This window comes from Pempheris klunzingeri, chromosome 7 (assembly GCF_042242105.1).
Source record: "Pempheris klunzingeri isolate RE-2024b chromosome 7, fPemKlu1.hap1, whole genome shotgun sequence".
NCBI classification, from domain to species: domain Eukaryota; kingdom Metazoa; phylum Chordata; class Actinopteri; order Acropomatiformes; family Pempheridae; genus Pempheris; species Pempheris klunzingeri.
The window spans coordinates 2,287,826-2,305,497 of NC_092018.1; the positions used below are offsets into that span (position 1 = coordinate 2,287,826).

Below are 17,672 nucleotides of genomic sequence, written 5' to 3' on the forward strand. Positions count from 1 at the left end.
ATTTAAATGTGACCATTTATAACTGGATTGTCACAGAAACGGCACATTGGACCACGTTAAGCTATTGCATAAAGTGCATACTGTTGAATGGCTTATACGCCGAATTTAACTTTGCATCATATTGTAAATGATTTTAAAGTTTTAGTGTAAAAGGTGGCGTGTATCTTTATAAATACACACAAAAATGAAAAAAATGAATGGACCGGGATTCAAAAAGGCGGGACGCCAGCAGAGACGGTTTGAGTATCTCTGGGCTGTCGGTGTTCCCAGTTGAAGCACCGGGTCATTCATAAACTAGATATAGAAATAAATCCTGTCATTACACAGTTTAGATTTCATCGTGTTAAATAATATTTATATAAAACCACTAAAACAAGAAGAAAATATAATATAATAAGGGGACATATGGCCGGGCAGGGAACGGTGTGCTCGGCGGTAGGCGGGCTGTTTCTCGTCGGACTGTGATTTATGTAACACCATCCGGCGGCTTCAAAGTTAGCCTCAAAGCTAGCAGTAGTTTGGGTGTCGTTTAACCAACCTGTCACGATGCCTGCTGAAAACCTACGATGGGAAACTTTACAGGCCTTAAAAAACTCACCAAAGGCAAATATCACTTTCGACCCGTACTGGTCGGAAAGGGGAGAGGTAAGTTAACGTTAGCCAGCTAACTAGCAGCTAACTAACGGCTAGTTCATGTTAGCCAGTCCAATCTGTCCCTGCTCGGTTAGCTAGTTAACTTTCATTTCTGCTGTAAGGGCCAGTTAACTATCACAGTTTACGAAATCACCAACACTAACCATTATTAGGAAGGAGCACAAGCAGGTGGAACCTCTGTCTTTAACTAGTTAATATGATTTAATCAACGTTATTGATGCTAAACTAATTCTAAGTATGAAGCTGGACGAGTTTCACTTGACTCTAAGCTACATGAGCTGAGTTTATCACAGTAGTTTTAACACTCAGCCCTCAATGTGCAGAGATTAGATAAGATGTATGCACAGTGGTTCATTAACAGCGGTACAGAACATTTACTCAAGTCCTTAATTACAATTGGAGGTTGTATTTGACCAGTTTTTCCCTTTTTATGTCTCTTTATAAGTCACTACTACATTTTAGAGTAAAGTATTGCACTTTAAACTCCACTACATCAACCTGAGTGTTAGTTAGTAGTTCAGGTTGAGCTTATTATATCTGTATTTATGTTAAACCAGTGGTTATCAGACCTTTATTTCTAAAGGTTTATGTGTTGGTTGCACAATAAAATACAAAGTTGTTGTACTTTTTGGCTGCACATAGAAATACTTTTTTTTTTTTTAAATCATAGTGGTTTAATTAAGTTATTTCTTCTTTCCTGTCCTTTGAATGATGCAGCGAATTAATATTTCTAGCAAAAAAGTTTTTTTTATTTTGATACTTTATGTTCAATCTGCCTTTAATACCTCTGTAGTTGTAGGATTTTGAATGTTGGACTTTTACCTGTAATGGTGTATTTTTACACTGTGGTGTTGGTAAGGATAAGAGTACTTCCTCCATCACTTTTAATTAAGTATATTTGCTCAAACACCAATTTTGAGGTGCTTGTACTTCACATCCATTTTATATTCCACTACATATTGTACTTTTTACTCACATAACGCTCCTTTCAATGCAGCACACTAAAGGTTTAATGTGTCTGTGCTGTTGCAGGATATTTTGGCAGGTTGTAAAGAGGCCCTCAGCCTGTCCTCGCACTCTGGAGTCATTCTGGAGCGTCTGGGCTCTTTGCCCCTGCACAAGTCCTCCTTTCTGGGCTCCAGCTCCGGAGACTCCAGTCCTGGACTCTCCGAGGAGATCCCGGCCTCGGTTTCCTCCACAGGATCCATCCCCAACATCAAGCACTCTGGCCTTTGTGCAGCTCCGCCTTTGAGGCCGGAGAGTGAGCAGGTAGGTGTCTCATCCAGGATGCATGCTGATCTTTTTCTATATGAGGGGGGAAAACTTGTCAAAGTACCGATTAAAGGAAGAGTTCACGTAGTAACTTTTGTGTGATTTGTCAAGATCTTTAGAGATTAGTGGTATTTGTGTGTTGGCATTCAGAGAGAAAATATACAGAGGATTTACATATTTGAAATAAATAGCAAAATGGTTTCAGAAATTCATTTGTAGAGCTGGAACAATTAGTTGATTAATCAATTAGTTCATTAACAAAAAATAAATTGGCAACTATTTTGAAAACTGAATAATTGTCTCATTTAGTTTTCAGGCACAAATGCCAAAAAAAATCCTTAAATATGAAGATTTTCTGCTTTTCTCAGTTTTATATCATATAAACTGAGCATCCTTTTGGTTTGGGACTCGTTGATCGAACAAAATAAGACGTTTAGAGACGTCACCTCAAGCTTTGGGGAACTGAGACACATTTTATTGACCAAGCGAATAATTGATTAATCGAGAAAAAAATCTGCAGGTTAATCAATAAGGAAAATATTTGTTAGTTACAGGCCTACCTGACATTAAAACTTAAATTGAGTCATTCAAGTTCAAATTGAAACAAATGTGCATTTATTTTGTTAAGTGGTAAAGTTTTTAATATGATGATTAATATTATATAATATTTAATGTAATTTTTGCAATTGTTTCCTTGAATTATATCAAATTAAGGGGATATTTCTATCTTCCTTGGAGCTAGATGTCATTTTCAAGTTTCAAATTTTTGTTGTCAACAATTACAGGGAAGTAATTAAATGGCAAATCATTAGCAATGAATGAATGAATGGTCTAAGGCTCCCTCCAACAATACTACAACGTGTATAAAGAAGAGAAACGTACAAGTAAAACCTGAAAAGTTTCTAGACCAAAATGTTGAAATATAAGAAGAGAATAGAATATGAAGTGGACTATAATAGTGTGGAGGGACGGTCGTGCATAATGAGATGTAATTTTTTCCTTCCTGCACACTTTTATTCAACTTTCTGTGACTCCGCTTGGATTCGTCGCCCCGTCTGACTCCGTCTTTCCCTCGCGTTCATGTGCTGCAGACTCTTGGCGACGAGACGACGGATGAAGACGGAGGGTCAGATGCCGGCGAGGTTTCCAGCCCCGCGTCGCTGCCCGCCATCTCGCTGCTGTCGCCCAAAGCCATGGATACGGCGGGCCGCATCATCAGGTTTGAGGAGGAACAGCGAGAAAAGGCCAAGGTCAGACATCCTGTGAGGTCGACTTCACGGCCCGACAAGAAAATGTTCTATGTTTTATGTTAAGTGGATCGAGGGTTGTGCTCATTGAAATACCACATCATCAGTGATTCATAGATATAAACAATGGAAGTTCTCTACCTTGCACAAAGAGTATTTTTAACATAGGAATGAATTATATTTTATTTCATTGCACTTTAGGCTAAAATTCTATTAACAAAAACTCATCCAGCTCTGTCTGAATGTATGTTATGTTGTAATTTAAACTGAAATTATTCTGAAAATCAAATAAAAATGTTAATTTAGATGTGAGTCACTTCGGAGTTTAAAGTAACTGTGCAGGCTGTACCAGCTTTCCTAAAAGTCTTGACGTTCTCACACCAAATGCGACCAAATAGACTAATGTCTTCAATCTGCCGGCTCAGATGGCGCTCAGACTGCGGCAGGAGATGCAGGAGAAGTTGGTGGCGGCGGTGGCGAGCTCCGAGTCGGAGCAGCTGAAACGCTTCGAGGAGTTCATGGAGCTGAAGCAGCGGCAGGAGTACCAGAGCATGAGGGACATGATGGACAGAGAGTGAGGATCCAAATCTTACAGTGCGTTTAACGTTTCTGAAACGTCGCGTGCAATGAAAACTTCTCCGCTTTTCTGTGCTGCAGAACGAAAGAGAGCATCGGACGTCAGGAGAAGCTGAAAGAGGAACAGCGACACAGAATGAAGGTACGGACCTGGTGAGATGGTTGCTTTAAAGGTCCGGAAACACCATTATGACCTGAGGTGTTTGAAAACAACCCTCTTGTAGCCTGATGGTTTTCTGAAAAGCCATCAGTCAAGATTTACTAAAACTTTATCTTTTAGCCGATAAAAACATGAAATGAAAACCATTATACAAGAAGTAGTGCCAACTAAGCAATCTGTTTCATCACAGGTGTAGATAAACTCCCATCAGCAGCTTTGAATGTTTTGTTCACATTAATAAAGTTTCTTCATCCTTCGTCCTCGGCATCAGATCCTCAACCTTCGGCTGCGGGAGGCGGAGCAGCAGCGCCTGCGAGAGGCGGAGCACGAGCGGCAGCGGCAGACGGAGGGCAGGGAGAGGCTGCGTAACCTGAACACCATCCAGGAGGAGATCCTGCAGCTCAACCAGCTGCTGGAGCCGTCCACACGGACCAAAGCGGATCTCCCACCGGCCAGCCTGAGCTCCTACAGCAGCCGCGGGAACCAGCTGTGCTCCCAGGTGTCAGAGGTGGTGCGAAAGACGGCAGAGGTCAGTTTAACGCCTGATTTGTTACAGGGTGACTTCAGTATTCTTCAAAACTGGGACCTATTCTTATATATTTTAGTTTTTAAATGACTGGAAGGTACAAAAGGTTTTTGGAACTGGTCCAGTAGATTGCCTCGGGTGTTGCAGCCGTGAAAACAGGCTGCTACCACACTCCATTGACAAAAACAGGAATTTTATTTAGCAGAATACGGGAGTCTACTGTTAGTTTGTTTGTGTTATTGTGTGACTTGTGTTTTAAAGAGTTAGTTTCGATCCAACACAGTAATTGTGTAACAATAACACAAACAAACGTGTGTTCTTCATGGTAAAATCCCTGTTTTAGTGAATGTAGTCTGGTGTGTGTGCAGAGAGCGATATAACGGCTGTTTGTGGTTAAACCAAAAGGATCTTCCAGGTCTCTCTCTGTAGGGATCCTTTCCATGATGCTGTCACACACTTAGAATAACACTCTGAGCCTGTCGGTGGATCAAACAAGCTCTTTTAGTGGACCTACTGTGATCAGGTGCAGTTGTCCCAAAGGATCACGTTGCAGCCCGTTTGCTGGCTGCTGGCTGAGGTGATCTACTGGACCAGTTCCAACACTGTTTATTTTCCAATCCAAAATATGTAAAAATGGGGCCCAGGTACAAAAATAATGGAGTTACGCTTTAAGTTCAGGTTTGGATTTTGACTCCTTCCCACATTGACAGAGAAAAAGTCTTGAGAGCAAAAGAAAGTCGTTGTGGTCTTGATCGATAAACAAGATCAGTTGGAAACGACCTGCAGGTGAGCTGAACTCTGCTGAACATTCTCTGCTGTGTCCTTCTCTCCAGGGAGAGTTTCCCAGCGTGGACGACATGACCGCGGCTGAGCGAGCCCTCCATGAGATGAGGGCGCTGATCCGGATGATGCAGGAGGAGACGGCCAAGGCTCAAGAGAGGAAGAAAAAGGAGCAGCAGGACGAGGAGGAGCAGCGCAAGAAGCAGGCGGAGCTGCAGGCGCAGCAGGAAGCACAGAAGAAGGCGGAGCAGTCAGCCATCGAGAAGGCAAAGAGGAAAGGTGTGACATTAGATAACAGCTGTATTATTTCTTCCTGTTGGTGGACGTCAGCGTTTACAGGGAGAAGGTGTTTGTGTGAATGTCAGTCCAGCGTTTGCTCTGTTTTTAGCTTTTGCTGCCCAGAAAGTTTTAAGTTTTTAAAGACGCTAACTAACTGGCTCCATAGAGCTGAAGGGAACTGATTGTCTGTGGGTTCATCAGTGCACCAGCAACCTTTTTCACACTGTGTTCAGTCATGTGACCCTCCGTTAATGTACACGTATCGTCGTCGTGAGCGCTCTGAGACACTCTTGTGTGCCAACAGGGCTGCAGAACAGCGCTGAGGATGCTACGCTGAAGTGGTACAAAGAGCTGCAGGCGTCGGCGGCTCAGTGCGCTCAGTCCTTCGAACAGCTCAACTCCCCAAAAGACACTCAGGTCAGTTTGTCTGCTTCTCTGCAGGAGTGTTTCTAATCTGACTGGAAGGATCCCAACAGCCTCAGGGTCAGAAAAACCTCACAGCTAGAGGAGAAGCTGCAGCTGCTACGAGTACTGCTGCTGCTACAACTGTTACTGAAACTACTGCTTCAACTGCTACTACAAATAGTACTATAACTGCTTCTACTGCTACTATTACTACTACCACCAGTACTGCTGCCTCTGGCTTTCATTTACGCAGCAGACAAAACCATCTGTACGGTTTGAGCCGGTCTGGAGGTCGTTTACTTTTCCAAGCAGAGAGGAGAGTTTTCTGTAGAATATACTCAGATATTTACATAAATCCAAACTGTAGGATCAAAGTAAACAGGGCGTTTGATGCCAGCTTCAGAGTACAGAAAAAGCCCAGAGGTTCACTAAGCGGCCGTGACATTAAACGTCTTCCTCTCTGGACTCAGACCAAGAAGCTGAAGCTGGAGCTGCAGAAAGCGGCGTCCATCCCCGTCAGCCAGATCTCCAGCAACTCTGGGTCGCAGCTCCGGGAAATCTTCGACAAGATCGACAAGCTGCTGTCGGGCCGGGCGGTGATGTCGGGGGGGAGGTCTGTCTCCACCTCGCAGCATCCACAGGGTCTGGACTTCGTCTCCTACAAACTGGCCGAGAAGTTTGTGGTGAGTCGCCGCTACTCTTCAAACTGAGTGAATGATTCAGGAGGGAAACATTTAAACATTTCAGAATAAAAGTTAAAAATGTTTCAGTTAACGTTTAAATTTTATTCTAAATTTGATTCTTTTATTTTCAGTCCTTAAAAGGGAACATAGCATTAAAGGTGCATCAGAAATCATGCTGTAATAATCAGTCAATTGGCAGATAATTATTGATAAGTAAACAATTCTGATAGCTGATCATCATTTGTTGCAGCAGTGGGACGTTGTATTACTTTATACTTCTACTCCGTAACATGTTAGACAGAAATATTGTGGGGTTTTTCTCCACTTTAGTTACTTTGCAGATTCTGATTAGTAATTAATAATTCATCATAAAGTATCTCAAGCTGCACACCAATGAATCAATAATATTATATATTTTGATGCTAAAATTTTCACTGCACAACTACTTAAAGGGACAGTCTGGTATTTTCAAATCTGAATTTTTTTTTTTTTTTTTTTTTTTTTTACTCATTCTGGTGTCTAACTGCCTGGTGAGTACAATAGAGCCACTGACAGGCTCAGAGTGTTATTCTAAGTGTGTGACAGTATTATGGAAAGGATCCCTACAGAGAGAGATAGTTAGAATTATTTCTTTTTCATGAGTAAATGATCTGAACACGTCTTCCATCAATGCTTCCAGGTGCCCTGATTTTGTCACATGAAGCAGGAGGTTTATCCAAGTGACTTTGCAGACTTTACACCTCAGTCCAGGTTCACGATTCGAGGAGTTCTTCCTGGTTTTTAATCGGACAAGTTCTCCAACTGACTCCCAGCATTTAGTCCTTTCATGTTTTCTGCTGTAGAAACAAGGGGAGGAGGAGGTGGCGTCTCACCACGAAGCCGCTTTCCCCATCGCCGTGGTGGCCTCTGGCGTCTGGGAGCTGCACCCTCGAGTGGGGGAGCTCTTCCTCGCCCACCTGCACAAGAAGTGTCCGTACGCAGTCCCGCATTACCCTCCGATGAAGGAGGGAACTCCTGTGGAGGAATATCAGAGGTCAGGGAGGCAGAGATGTGCTTCGTGCACCCGTCTTTTACTCACTCGCTCTGAAAAGCGTACAGATTTGATTTGCTTCAGGTGTTTTGTCCTCACTTCCACAGGATTCTTGGATACCGTGTGGACGACTCCGGGGTTGAAGGTCAGGACAGTTTCTTGAAGAGGATGTCTGGGATGATCCGTCTCTACGCTGCTGTGATCCAGCTGAGGTGGCCCTACGGCTCCAAACAGGGGGTAAGTGCAGTCAGCAGAGTGACTGAACTATGTAGCTTCTAAGTTTAATTTCAAAAACATTGTTAAATGGTTACTAGGACCTATTTTTTTCTACATATCTCTGTGTTTGAATGACTGGTAGGTACAAACGTTTCGTCTAGTAGATCAGCCAGCAGCCACTAAGACAGGCTGCAACGTGATCCTTTGGGACAACTGCACCTGATCACAGTAGATCCACTAAAAGTGCTTGTTTTAGCCGCTGACCGGCTCAGAGTGTTAAGTGTGTGACAGCATCATGGAAAGGATCCCTACAGAGAGAGACCTGGAAGATCTAACCTCTCTGCACACACACCAGACTCCATTCACTAAAACAGGGATTTTACCTCACAGAACAACAGGGGTTGCTGCTCTACTGCTGCCTTGATCAATTAGTTTGTTTGTGTTATTGTGTGTTACACAAATATTGTGTTGGATCTAGCTCTCTTTAAAACACTGAAGTCACACAATAGCACAAACAAAGTAACTGATGGAGGCAGAAATAGACCAACAACTCTGCTGTTCTGCCAGGTAAAAATCACTGTTTTTGTCAATGGAGTCTGGTATGTTTGAAAAGAGTGATATAACTGCTGTCTGTGGTTAAACAAACGATGATCTACTGGACTGATTCCAACGCTTTTTGTATCTACCAGTCATTTCAAACCCCAAAAATGTATAAATTAGAGTCCAGGTTTAAAAATACCGGAGTTGCCCTTTAAGCTTCTGCATCTTTAAACCTCTTGATTCTCCGCTGTGTTAAATTAAAACACACTTCGCACTTGTTATGTGTTTCAGCCTTCTCCTCACGGTCTGAACCACGGCTGGCGCTGGTTGGCTCAGATGCTCAACATGGAGCCTCTGGCGGACATCACGGCAACGCTGCTGTTCGACTTCCTGGAGGTGAGTCCTCTTAACCTTTTAGAACCGCTACGAGGTGAGGCAGCTTTATTTTTACAGCACAAACACACCAGCAATTCTAAGTGCTGCAAAGACATCCATCAGAAACATATTCAGAAACATAGAAAACAGAACTAAATGAATGTAGGTGATAAAATTGAACACAAACAAGTTTTCCCAAATGCTCCAAACATGGAGTTTGGCCAAGTTTCACCGTGTTCGGTGGGTTAAACGCTGAGTCTCCTTCAGGTCTGTGGGAACGCGCTGATGAAGCAGTATCAGGGCCAGTTCTGGAAACTCATCCTGCTTGTCAAAGAGGACTACTTCCAGAGGTACGCGCTCGCTTCACATTCAAGTCTCAGCAGCAGGCCAAATGTTTTACCTCCGTTTTAACTTCTGCGTCTGTTTGGCGTCTCCAGGATTGAGGCGGTGACGAGCACGGGACAGATGGGCTCCGTCATCAGACTCAAACAGTTTCTAGAGGTTTGTTACCCTCTAAAATTTAAAATCTGGATACGAGGTTTGTTCGTATCGCTCAGTCCTGTTTAAGAAGAAGAGACGTGCACATTCATAAAGATTTGTTTTTGTTTCTTCTCTAACTTCACTTCAGACGTCACTGCAGAGCCGGCAGATCAGTCCGCCCAAAGGCCAGCTGAGCTCCTCGTTCTGGAGGTCGTGACCGAGGAGGGGGCCATGAGGGACGCCGTTTAGTGACACGATGCTGGGAAACCCCGCCCTCTGTGACGGAGGCTTGATCTCATGGGGACTTTTAGTCGGCGAGGGAAAGTGGAAAAGTGTGGAAGCGATGCGGCGTCCGTGGCTCATGGACTTAGCGTTAGTTTCTTTTCCTGGACGGCGTCTGAAAGAGCTGATTGGACACGCTCAGCCGTAGTCACCATTAATCGAACAGCTTTGGAAATGGCCTTGAACAGCTGACAGGGAGGTATTTGATTGTGGATTCGTGTGAACAATGAGGGGAGCACTTCTTACGTCTCAACACATCCGTCCTCCCAGCAGACACTTTGCTGGGTGTCGTCGTTCACACGTGTGTCTGTGCTGCACTGATGGTGTCCTGCTTCTGACAGCTGAAGAAGTATGCTTCCAATTTAAAGGGATAGTTCAGATGTGTGCTTGTGTGTCCTTCTCCATAGTCGGTGTATTCTCTTCAGCGGATGGCGGTCGGAGCTGCTGATGATGTTAAGTGATGTCCTGCTGTGGACGGTACAGGATTTAGCCTCCTAAACGCTATATATATCTAGAGTATTTTACCTTGCCGTCAGACAGCCCTTTCTGACAGGGAACTGAAACTGTTCTCTCTTTAACGAGGCTCACTACAAAGACACCAGACTCCATTGACAAAAACGGTAATTTTACCCCACTGAACCCAGGAGTTGCTGGTCTGCTGCTGCCTCAACCGGTTAGATTTCTTGTGTTATTTTGTGGATTTGGTGTTTTAAGTGGTTAGTTTAAACTCCTTGTAACACAGAATAACACAAACTAACTAACTGAGCAAGGCAGCAGTAGACAAGCAACTCCTGTGTTCAGCGACGTTAAATCACTGTTTTTGTGAATGGAGTCTGGTGTGTGTGCAGAGAGTGCCATAACGGCTGTTTGTGGTTAAACCAAAAGGATCTTCCAGGTCTCTCTCTGTAGGGATCCTTTCCATGATGCTGTCACACACTTAGAATAACAATAATATATAGAATAACTTTTTGTACCTACCAGTCATTTAAATGCCAAAAACATGTACGAATTGGGCTAGGTAGCAAGGTAAAGCAGTGACAGTATCCTGAATATAACAGACACTGATGTTGAGTTTTTTCCTCTTTTGGGAGGCTAAAATCTGTTTTTCTTTACTTGCCGTCTCCTGCCTGCTTCACCAAACTGGGGGCGAGGGGGGGGGCGATCCTGCAGGTAAAACACTGACTATGCAGAGGGAGCCCATAGAACCACACCTGAAATAACCCGAACTGTCCCTTTTTAATGTGTGCCACAAACGAGGACGCGCTGTGTTTATTGGTTGTGTTGAGATGTAAACGTCCCAAACGTTCTCCAGAGTTCAAAGGTCATAATGTGGAGCAGCCTCCATCCATTTTACTGTTAGTTTTAATCCCTTTGGGGGGGGGAAATCTGTTTATTTTCCTCCATCTGGTCACTACAGGATCGCTGCTCTGTGTTTTTATTACGTCTCGACAGTCGCTGCTCAAATCAGAATTGTGTTAAATGATTTGAACTGTTGCTATTTATGTTTTTATGAATCCACCATGTGGAGCAGAGATTTGTGGGCCGATTAGCTGCAGTTGAAGCTTTTGTGAATGAAGTTACTGCAAGATTAGAAATATATATATATAAAGTGGAAAACTGCTGAAGCTCATTTATCAACTTTTTTTTTCCTGAAAACGGACGATTTGAGCGTCAAGTTGAAACAGGACCGTTCTGAATATAATATCAATTACTATCTGTATGATTATAAATTGAGTCTCCATCTACAAATCAAATGTCTGAAATAAAAACCCCATCAGCAGATTACTGGAAACTTCTATAATTGTTTTTTTTTTCATCCAGGAACAGTAAAAATTTTGAAGAGACGAAATTAATAATTCCCTTAAATTGGTTGTGAAATTCTATTAATATCAGTAAAAGTCCTTTTTTTTTGTTTTGTTTATATTTTTATCATCTTTTTCATGATTTGTTCTCTCTGAGCCAATAATCATCTTTTCTTTGGTCCATTACAGACGAGCAGTGGTCTCACTTAAATACCTGCCGTCTTTCACCATTAACTCCTATTAATCTAATTTTAGAACTGGCCTTGTAAGATGGCCGCCATGTGGGACTGATATCTACTGTTTAACGTTCAGATTTGTTTTTATTATACTTATATTTTAATATTTTCCACCTGATACTGATCCTGTTACACTAAACCCTGATGAAAAATCTTATTCACCCCTAAAATAAAACACAACTCCAAGTTTTTTTTATTTTTTATTTTCTCTTTTTACAACTATGCACATTTGAATTTAATACAATTAACTCAGGAATTGATCTGCAGTTTGCATATTAAGTACATTCAAACCAGCAGCTTATTTTATTCTACCCCAAAGAGGACACCAGGCGGTGAGCGGATCGACTCCTCACAGCCAGACCGACACACCGGAGCAGAGATTCAAGCCCAGAGACGACGGCAAAAAGATCAGAATTAAGATTAGATTTTAGCTTTTAGGATATTCTCATCATCTAATGTCCTAAAAAAAACTAGAATCAATCAGAACAAAATCTCAATAATTGGCTCACTTTGGTGGAAGAAGACAACTTCTCTTCATGAAGTTAATGTTGATTGCACATGCTGCACTTAGCCTGGGGCTAACAGCTCCCTTAGCTTAGCCTAGCCTAGCCTAGCCTAGCCCACACTGGCACATTGCAAGTGAAACCAACAGAACTCTGTTCTTGCTGTTAGTGCAGTGACATCACGCGTCATTCTAGAATGTTCGCGTGTTCCAACCACAGACTGAATAACAGAAGAGGCCGTAACCACGGAGACGAGCTTTTTGAAGCCTCAAGTCTGGCTTTACCGGTCGTTGCCCCCGCCCCCTCTTCCTACCATCATTTACTAAATGAACATCCTGCTGTGTTGAAGAAGACTGTCAAGTTGCGACTTTTCCTCATTGACTTCCATCCAATCAGACTCCTGCTTGGAGCCAGTGGAGTCGCCCCCTGCTGGACATTAGAGGATGCAGGTTTAAGGCTCTTCAGCATCGGCTTCACTGCTCAGACCAGGAAGCTACGAACACTTCTTTATACAGTCTGTGGTTCCAACGGACATTTAAGAAGAGCAGTGACCATCGTGTGTGTGTGTGTGTGAAAAGTCCTTATAATGTAAATATAATGTACTCTACCTCCAATTGAAGCTTATTATTTGTCCTTTACTCTTTTCTTTTTTTTTTACAGTCAGAGGAAGTTGAGATGTAATAATTCGGTATTCATGACAGAAAAAGGGTCAATAATTGGAAAAAAAAAACCCTGAAGAAATAAAAATAGATCTTTTCCACCAAAAGTGGAGTCAGCAATTCTAACCTAGTAAACTTCAACAAATTCAGTGAATACCTCCATACAGCTGCCCGACAGTCTTAAGACACTAAGCTTGCTTTGGTTGAGACCTGCTGAAATAAACCGTGTTCATCTAGATTCGATCTACAGCACTGTACGAGGTGGTTTAGCAGCTTCCTGACCTTTTCCGACATCATTCAAGACCTGGAAATGTCAAATAATTTTCCAGACTCTTCTAGAGCTGCACGGAAAACCTGCAGACTGACCTGTGAACTATTAAAGGGTCAATGATAAAGATATTTTCAAATAAGGCAAACGTATTAACAGAATTAATGCATCAGGAACCTGCTGACTCATTTGTTTTGCTTCTACTGTGAAAATGTGACGATTTGTGTTGGTTAGACTTTTTTCTATTGTTGCAGTTCCCACCGTCGGCCAGTAGAGGTCAGTAGAAACACCTCTGTAAGAACAGCAGGAACTTTCCCATGAAGCAGGTTGGTCTTTTCATGGTGAAATTGGATATTTGGTGACAGTATCTTCGTGTGTGTGTGTGTGTGTGTAGAAGGCGATCAATCGGGGCAGTAGACCGTCTGGTGGCGTTTGAAGGACTTCCTCTTTGCTGGTGCTGCTCACCGTCAGTCTGGCTGTTTGTCGTTCAGTCTGTTTGAGGCTGGAAGCGCTCGGCGTCCGGTCGTCCCCTCCGACTCGGTCCGGCTTCAGTTGCGTCCCTCGTGGTTGAGCGCCGCCCTCTCCATACGTCTGTACCAGTGTTTGACCTTGGTGTTCTCCATCATGTCGTCAAACGCCTGCAGGCCCTCCATCACTCTCAGGACGCCGAACACCGCCTGTGGACGGAGGGAAACGGAGACAGCAGCAGTCAGTGGTGGTCGAGGTCGTAAAGGTAAACTAATGAGAGCATTAACACTTTTTATACCAACTTGTTAGCTACCATGCCAATTTAAAGGGTGATTTCAGGATTTTTCAGCTTGCACAAGAAGTGTTGGTCCAGTAGATCACCTCAGCTGGCAGTAACACACTCCAGCTAAAAGAGCTTGTTGTGCTCAGAGTGTTATTCTAAGTGTGTGACAGCATCATGGAAAGGATCCCTACAGAGAGAGACCTGGAAGATCCTTTTGGTTTAACCACAAACAGCCGTTATATCGCTCTCTGCACACACACCAGACTCCATTCACTAAAACAGGGATTTTAGAGAGCAGGACACAGGAGCTGCTGCTCTGCTGCTGCCTCAGTCTGTTTGTTTCTTTGTGTTGTTGTGTGAATTTGGTGTTTTAAGGAGTTAAGGTTAGAGCCGACACTATTTGTGAGACACACAATAACACAAATTAACAAATGGACTGAGGCAGCGGTAGATCAGCAACTCCTGTGTACTACAAGGTAAAATTACTGTTTTTGTCAATGGAGTCTGTTAGGCGGCTGCTGGCTGAGGCGATCCACTGGACCAATTCCAACATTTCCAACACAGGATTAGAAATAGCGGCGTTGTCCTTTAAAATTCCTCCCCTGATGACCACACCATCGGTACCAATTCACCCAAATCCATCAAATGGCCGCGGAGATATTTCTCCTTGGATCATGTTGTGGGTTCAGCTTCACATAAACACTCAGCTGCGTTCCCTCACCAGGTCGGCCAGGTTGGGATGATCTCCGCCCATGAACTTCCTCTTCTTGCCGATGGCTGCCACCCAGTCGTTGACGGCCTTGTACAGATCCTGCCTGACGTCTTCCTGCAGGTTGTGTCTGTTGTGTCAAAAGAGAAAAAGAGTCGCTCACTTAAAAATAAGAAACTAAAACCTTTTCCAAAACAGAGCGGAGACAATATTTCTTCATGGCTCACCGGCTTTTCAGCCTCTTGGAGATGAGAAACATGGCGGCAGCACCGACATATTTGGCAAAGAAACCTTCAAAAGTACCAAACTTTCCCTCGCGGACGATGTAGTCGAAGGAGGCCAAGGCCTCACCGGTAGTTCGGTACACGTTGGGAGATATAAGATGCACGAGCCAATCATCGGCCCACTGGCGCCACTTCATCTCCTCTCTGGAAACAGGAAAAGAAAAACACTGACCATCATCATCATCATCATCTTCCCGACATTTGGCCTTTCAAAATAAGAGCGTGCTGCTGTTTCCAGGCTGTTTTTTTTTTCTTCCTCCAGTGGTTTGTTTTTGAGGACTTACTTCTGCATCCCCTTCTCGGGGTACAGCGTGGTGTTCTCGGCCTCGCCCAGCATCACCCAGTACTTGTTGTTGTACTCCGTCACCTCCTTCCCTCTGTCGTTCACCGCCTTCATCTCCGGGTAGCAGCGAATGATGTCAGAGATGCTTTTCTCCCTGAAAGCCAAAGCGTCACGAAATACAAATTATTTTCCGTCTTATTTAAAGTGCTGTTTGTTCAGGCAGATGGAGTAAAAGCTAATTGTTAATCGACTAATCCTTGTTGCTCTACTGTCTCCAAAATGGGAGATTTTATAATGGAAACACACATTTCTTTTGAATTTAACGTTTTCATAATTTTTCAAAGCTTTAAACTCCAGAAACTGATCACAAAACTAGAAAATCAAACCGAAACTATTTGCTCAGTTTTTTTTTCCTTAGTTTTTACTGGTTACTAGTTAATTAATACTTGTGAAACATATTATTTTAATACTCAGGCAGATGAATTAGCATAACTGGGAAGATAAAAACATATTTTCATATCACATGTTGGAGGCTGCAGCTTACTTGGTGATTAAATACGTCTTGAGGGAGCTGATGATGACGGACGAGTCGTTCAGTTGCTGCAGATAGAAAAATGACAAAAAGACGTGTGAGGTTTCTTTGAAAATAACTTCACATTTATGGAGAAAAGAATTAAATAATAGCCGGTTTAATTTCTGAACTGCAGCAGGACAAAACGTTCTTCTCAGACTGGAAAAGGCTTGAAGCATCTTTGGCAGCTTTCTGTCATTGTGAGGTGACACTTTGCCCGTCTTACCACGTCCTCATCCACCATCAGGATGGGAACCTTTCTGTAGGCCGACCACTTGATCTCCTGCCTCATCACCGGGTTCACCTCCACGATCTCATACGGCAGCCCGTGGTAGTCCAAAAAGGCTCGCACCTTGCTGCAGAACGGGCAGGTCTTGTACTGGTACAGAGTCAGCTTCAGACCGTCTCCTGAAACCTGGAACGAGGTGGCGAAGGAAAGAGGATCCACCATTATGGGTTCTCTTATAGAGACTGATCCTAACGTACTGTATCTGTTAAAGGAAAACTGGGCCCTATTTTTACATATTCTGGTGTCTAAATGACTGGTAGGTTCAAAACAGGCTGCGAGAGCTGCAACGTAATCCTTTGGGGCGACTAACCAACCTGTAAGATCCTCTTTGTTTTACCGTTATATCACTCTCTACAAAGCCACCAGACTCCACTGACAAAAACAGTGATTTTTCCCCTCACAGAACACCAGGGGTTCTAGTCTACTGCTGTTCAATCAGACAGCTTGTTTCTGTTATTGTGTGTTAAACAAATGTGAAGTTGAATCCAAACTAACCCTTTAAAACACCAAAGTCACACAATAACACAAACAAAACAACCGATCGAGGCGGCAGTAGATCTGCAGCTCCTGTGTCCTGGGAGGTAAAATTACTGTTTTTTTCAATGGAGTCTGGTGGCTTTCAAAGCCAAAAAGAAACAAGAACTACAGTACGAGTAACTCTCAAAAGTACAACAGTACAAGTACCTCAATAGTACTACAGTGCTGCATTTGAATAATAGTGCTACAGTGCAGTACTTGAGTCACAATACTACAGTACAAATACCTTCATAGTACTACAGATCAGTACTTGAATAATAGTACTGCAGAACTAGTACCTCAAAATAGTAATACAGTGCAGTATTTCAGTAATAGCACAACTGCATAATTAGAGCACAAGTACCTCATATTAGTACTACAGTATGATTAACCCATAATGATAGAAGTACTATCATTAGTACTACAGTAATAATAAGTATTAACAGTACTACAGTGCAGTACTAGTAATAGTAGTACTTCATAATAGTGTTGCCTCACAGCAGTAGGCACGTGTATTATAACACTGTTCATAATTGCAGTGCAGTAGTAGTACCTCATAGAAGAACTGCAGTACTTGAGTATTAGTACTGCACTTGTGTCACTGTGACCCTGTCTGCCGACATGTGAGGTTAGGTAACTCCTGACAGACGACCGGGTACCGGTGACCGGACACCGGGTACCGGGCTGGCCGTGTGACGGACGCAGGTGACCGGACACTCACCTTGACCTCCCCCTCGGCCAGGTGCTGCTGCAGGCGGGACTTCACCGTGTGATATAAACCCAAACCTCCACCGAGCAGGAAGGCGCAGCCCAGGACCCGGCCGCCGCTTCCCCGGACTCGACCCTCTCCTGCCCGCAGAGAGGAGAGCAGCCCGGACCGGACCCCCGGCCCGCCGGTACCGTACGCCCTCCTGGACCCGTGTGCGCTTGCATTCCTCACCAGGTAGGAGACGGTACCGGCGGGAGACTCCAAAATGTTCCAGCCGACCTTACAAAGCGTTCTGGCGCAGGCGGCCGCCATGTTGGATTTACGTAAAGTCCCAGAATGCACCGCGAGGGAGGAGAGTTAAAGGGCTCTGATGCCCCGAGCTGAGCCTGTCAGGCTGCGTGCTGCCTTCAGGGCCGTGCAGACAAACACCTGAACCAAGGGCAAAAAGAGGGAACCTGGGGCACAGTGAGAGTTTATTCATTTCATAGTTTAGACTTTTTTCATCTACTTGCATATAAAAACAACAACAAACAAACAAAAGTACATAAATACATATGAAACAATTATTTCCAGACTATCTTATCATC

General features: G+C 43.6%; 2 protein-coding genes across 2 annotated transcripts; one reads left to right on the forward strand and one right to left on the reverse strand.

The window, feature by feature from the left end:
* The first annotated feature begins 490 nt into the window (after positions 1–490).
* Positions 491–9,553, forward strand: gle1 (GLE1 RNA export mediator). Its single transcript, XM_070834505.1, has 15 exons — positions 491–645; positions 1,687–1,923; positions 3,018–3,176; positions 3,599–3,747; positions 3,831–3,891; positions 4,181–4,438; positions 5,269–5,494; positions 5,799–5,911; positions 6,370–6,582; positions 7,425–7,615; positions 7,720–7,849; positions 8,660–8,764; positions 9,011–9,093; positions 9,181–9,244; positions 9,372–9,553. Exons 1-15 carry the CDS (start codon positions 547–549, stop codon positions 9,438–9,440), a joined length of 2,157 nt encoding a protein of 718 aa, XP_070690606.1. The 5' UTR covers positions 491–546; the 3' UTR covers positions 9,441–9,553.
* Positions 9,554–11,730: 2,177 nt separating this feature from the next.
* ptgesl (prostaglandin E synthase 2-like) lies at positions 11,731–17,421 on the reverse strand. The gene is made up of 7 exons (XM_070834544.1): positions 17,098–17,421; positions 15,798–15,986; positions 15,545–15,600; positions 15,002–15,154; positions 14,661–14,861; positions 14,446–14,563; positions 11,731–13,650 (listed from the first exon to the last, which is right to left on the reverse strand). Exons 1-7 carry the CDS (start codon positions 17,395–17,397, stop codon positions 13,522–13,524), a joined length of 1,146 nt encoding a protein of 381 aa, XP_070690645.1. The 5' UTR covers positions 17,398–17,421; the 3' UTR covers positions 11,731–13,521.
* Between the last annotated feature and the right edge of the window lie 251 nt (positions 17,422–17,672).

Bases quoted from the DNA above. Each gene is read 5' to 3' on its own strand.
- ptgesl (XM_070834544.1), bottom strand. From the start codon at position 17,397: ATGGCGGCCGCCTGCGCCAGAACGCTTTGTAAGGTCGGCTGGAACATT. The intron at 15,601-15,797 runs GTAAGACGGGCA...TTCTATCTGCAG, and splicing joins TGATGGTGGATGAGGACGTG to CAACTGAACGACTCGTCCGT. The intron at 14,564-14,660 runs GTGAGCCATGAA...TTGACACAACAG, and splicing joins TCCAAGAGGCTGAAAAGCCG to ACACAACCTGCAGGAAGACG.
- gle1 (XM_070834505.1), top strand. From the start codon at position 547: ATGCCTGCTGAAAACCTACGATGGGAAACTTTACAGGCCTTAAAAAAC. The intron at 3,177-3,598 runs GTCAGACATCCT...CTGCCGGCTCAG, and splicing joins AACAGCGAGAAAAGGCCAAG to ATGGCGCTCAGACTGCGGCA. The intron at 6,583-7,424 runs GTGAGTCGCCGC...TTTCTGCTGTAG, and splicing joins AACTGGCCGAGAAGTTTGTG to AAACAAGGGGAGGAGGAGGT.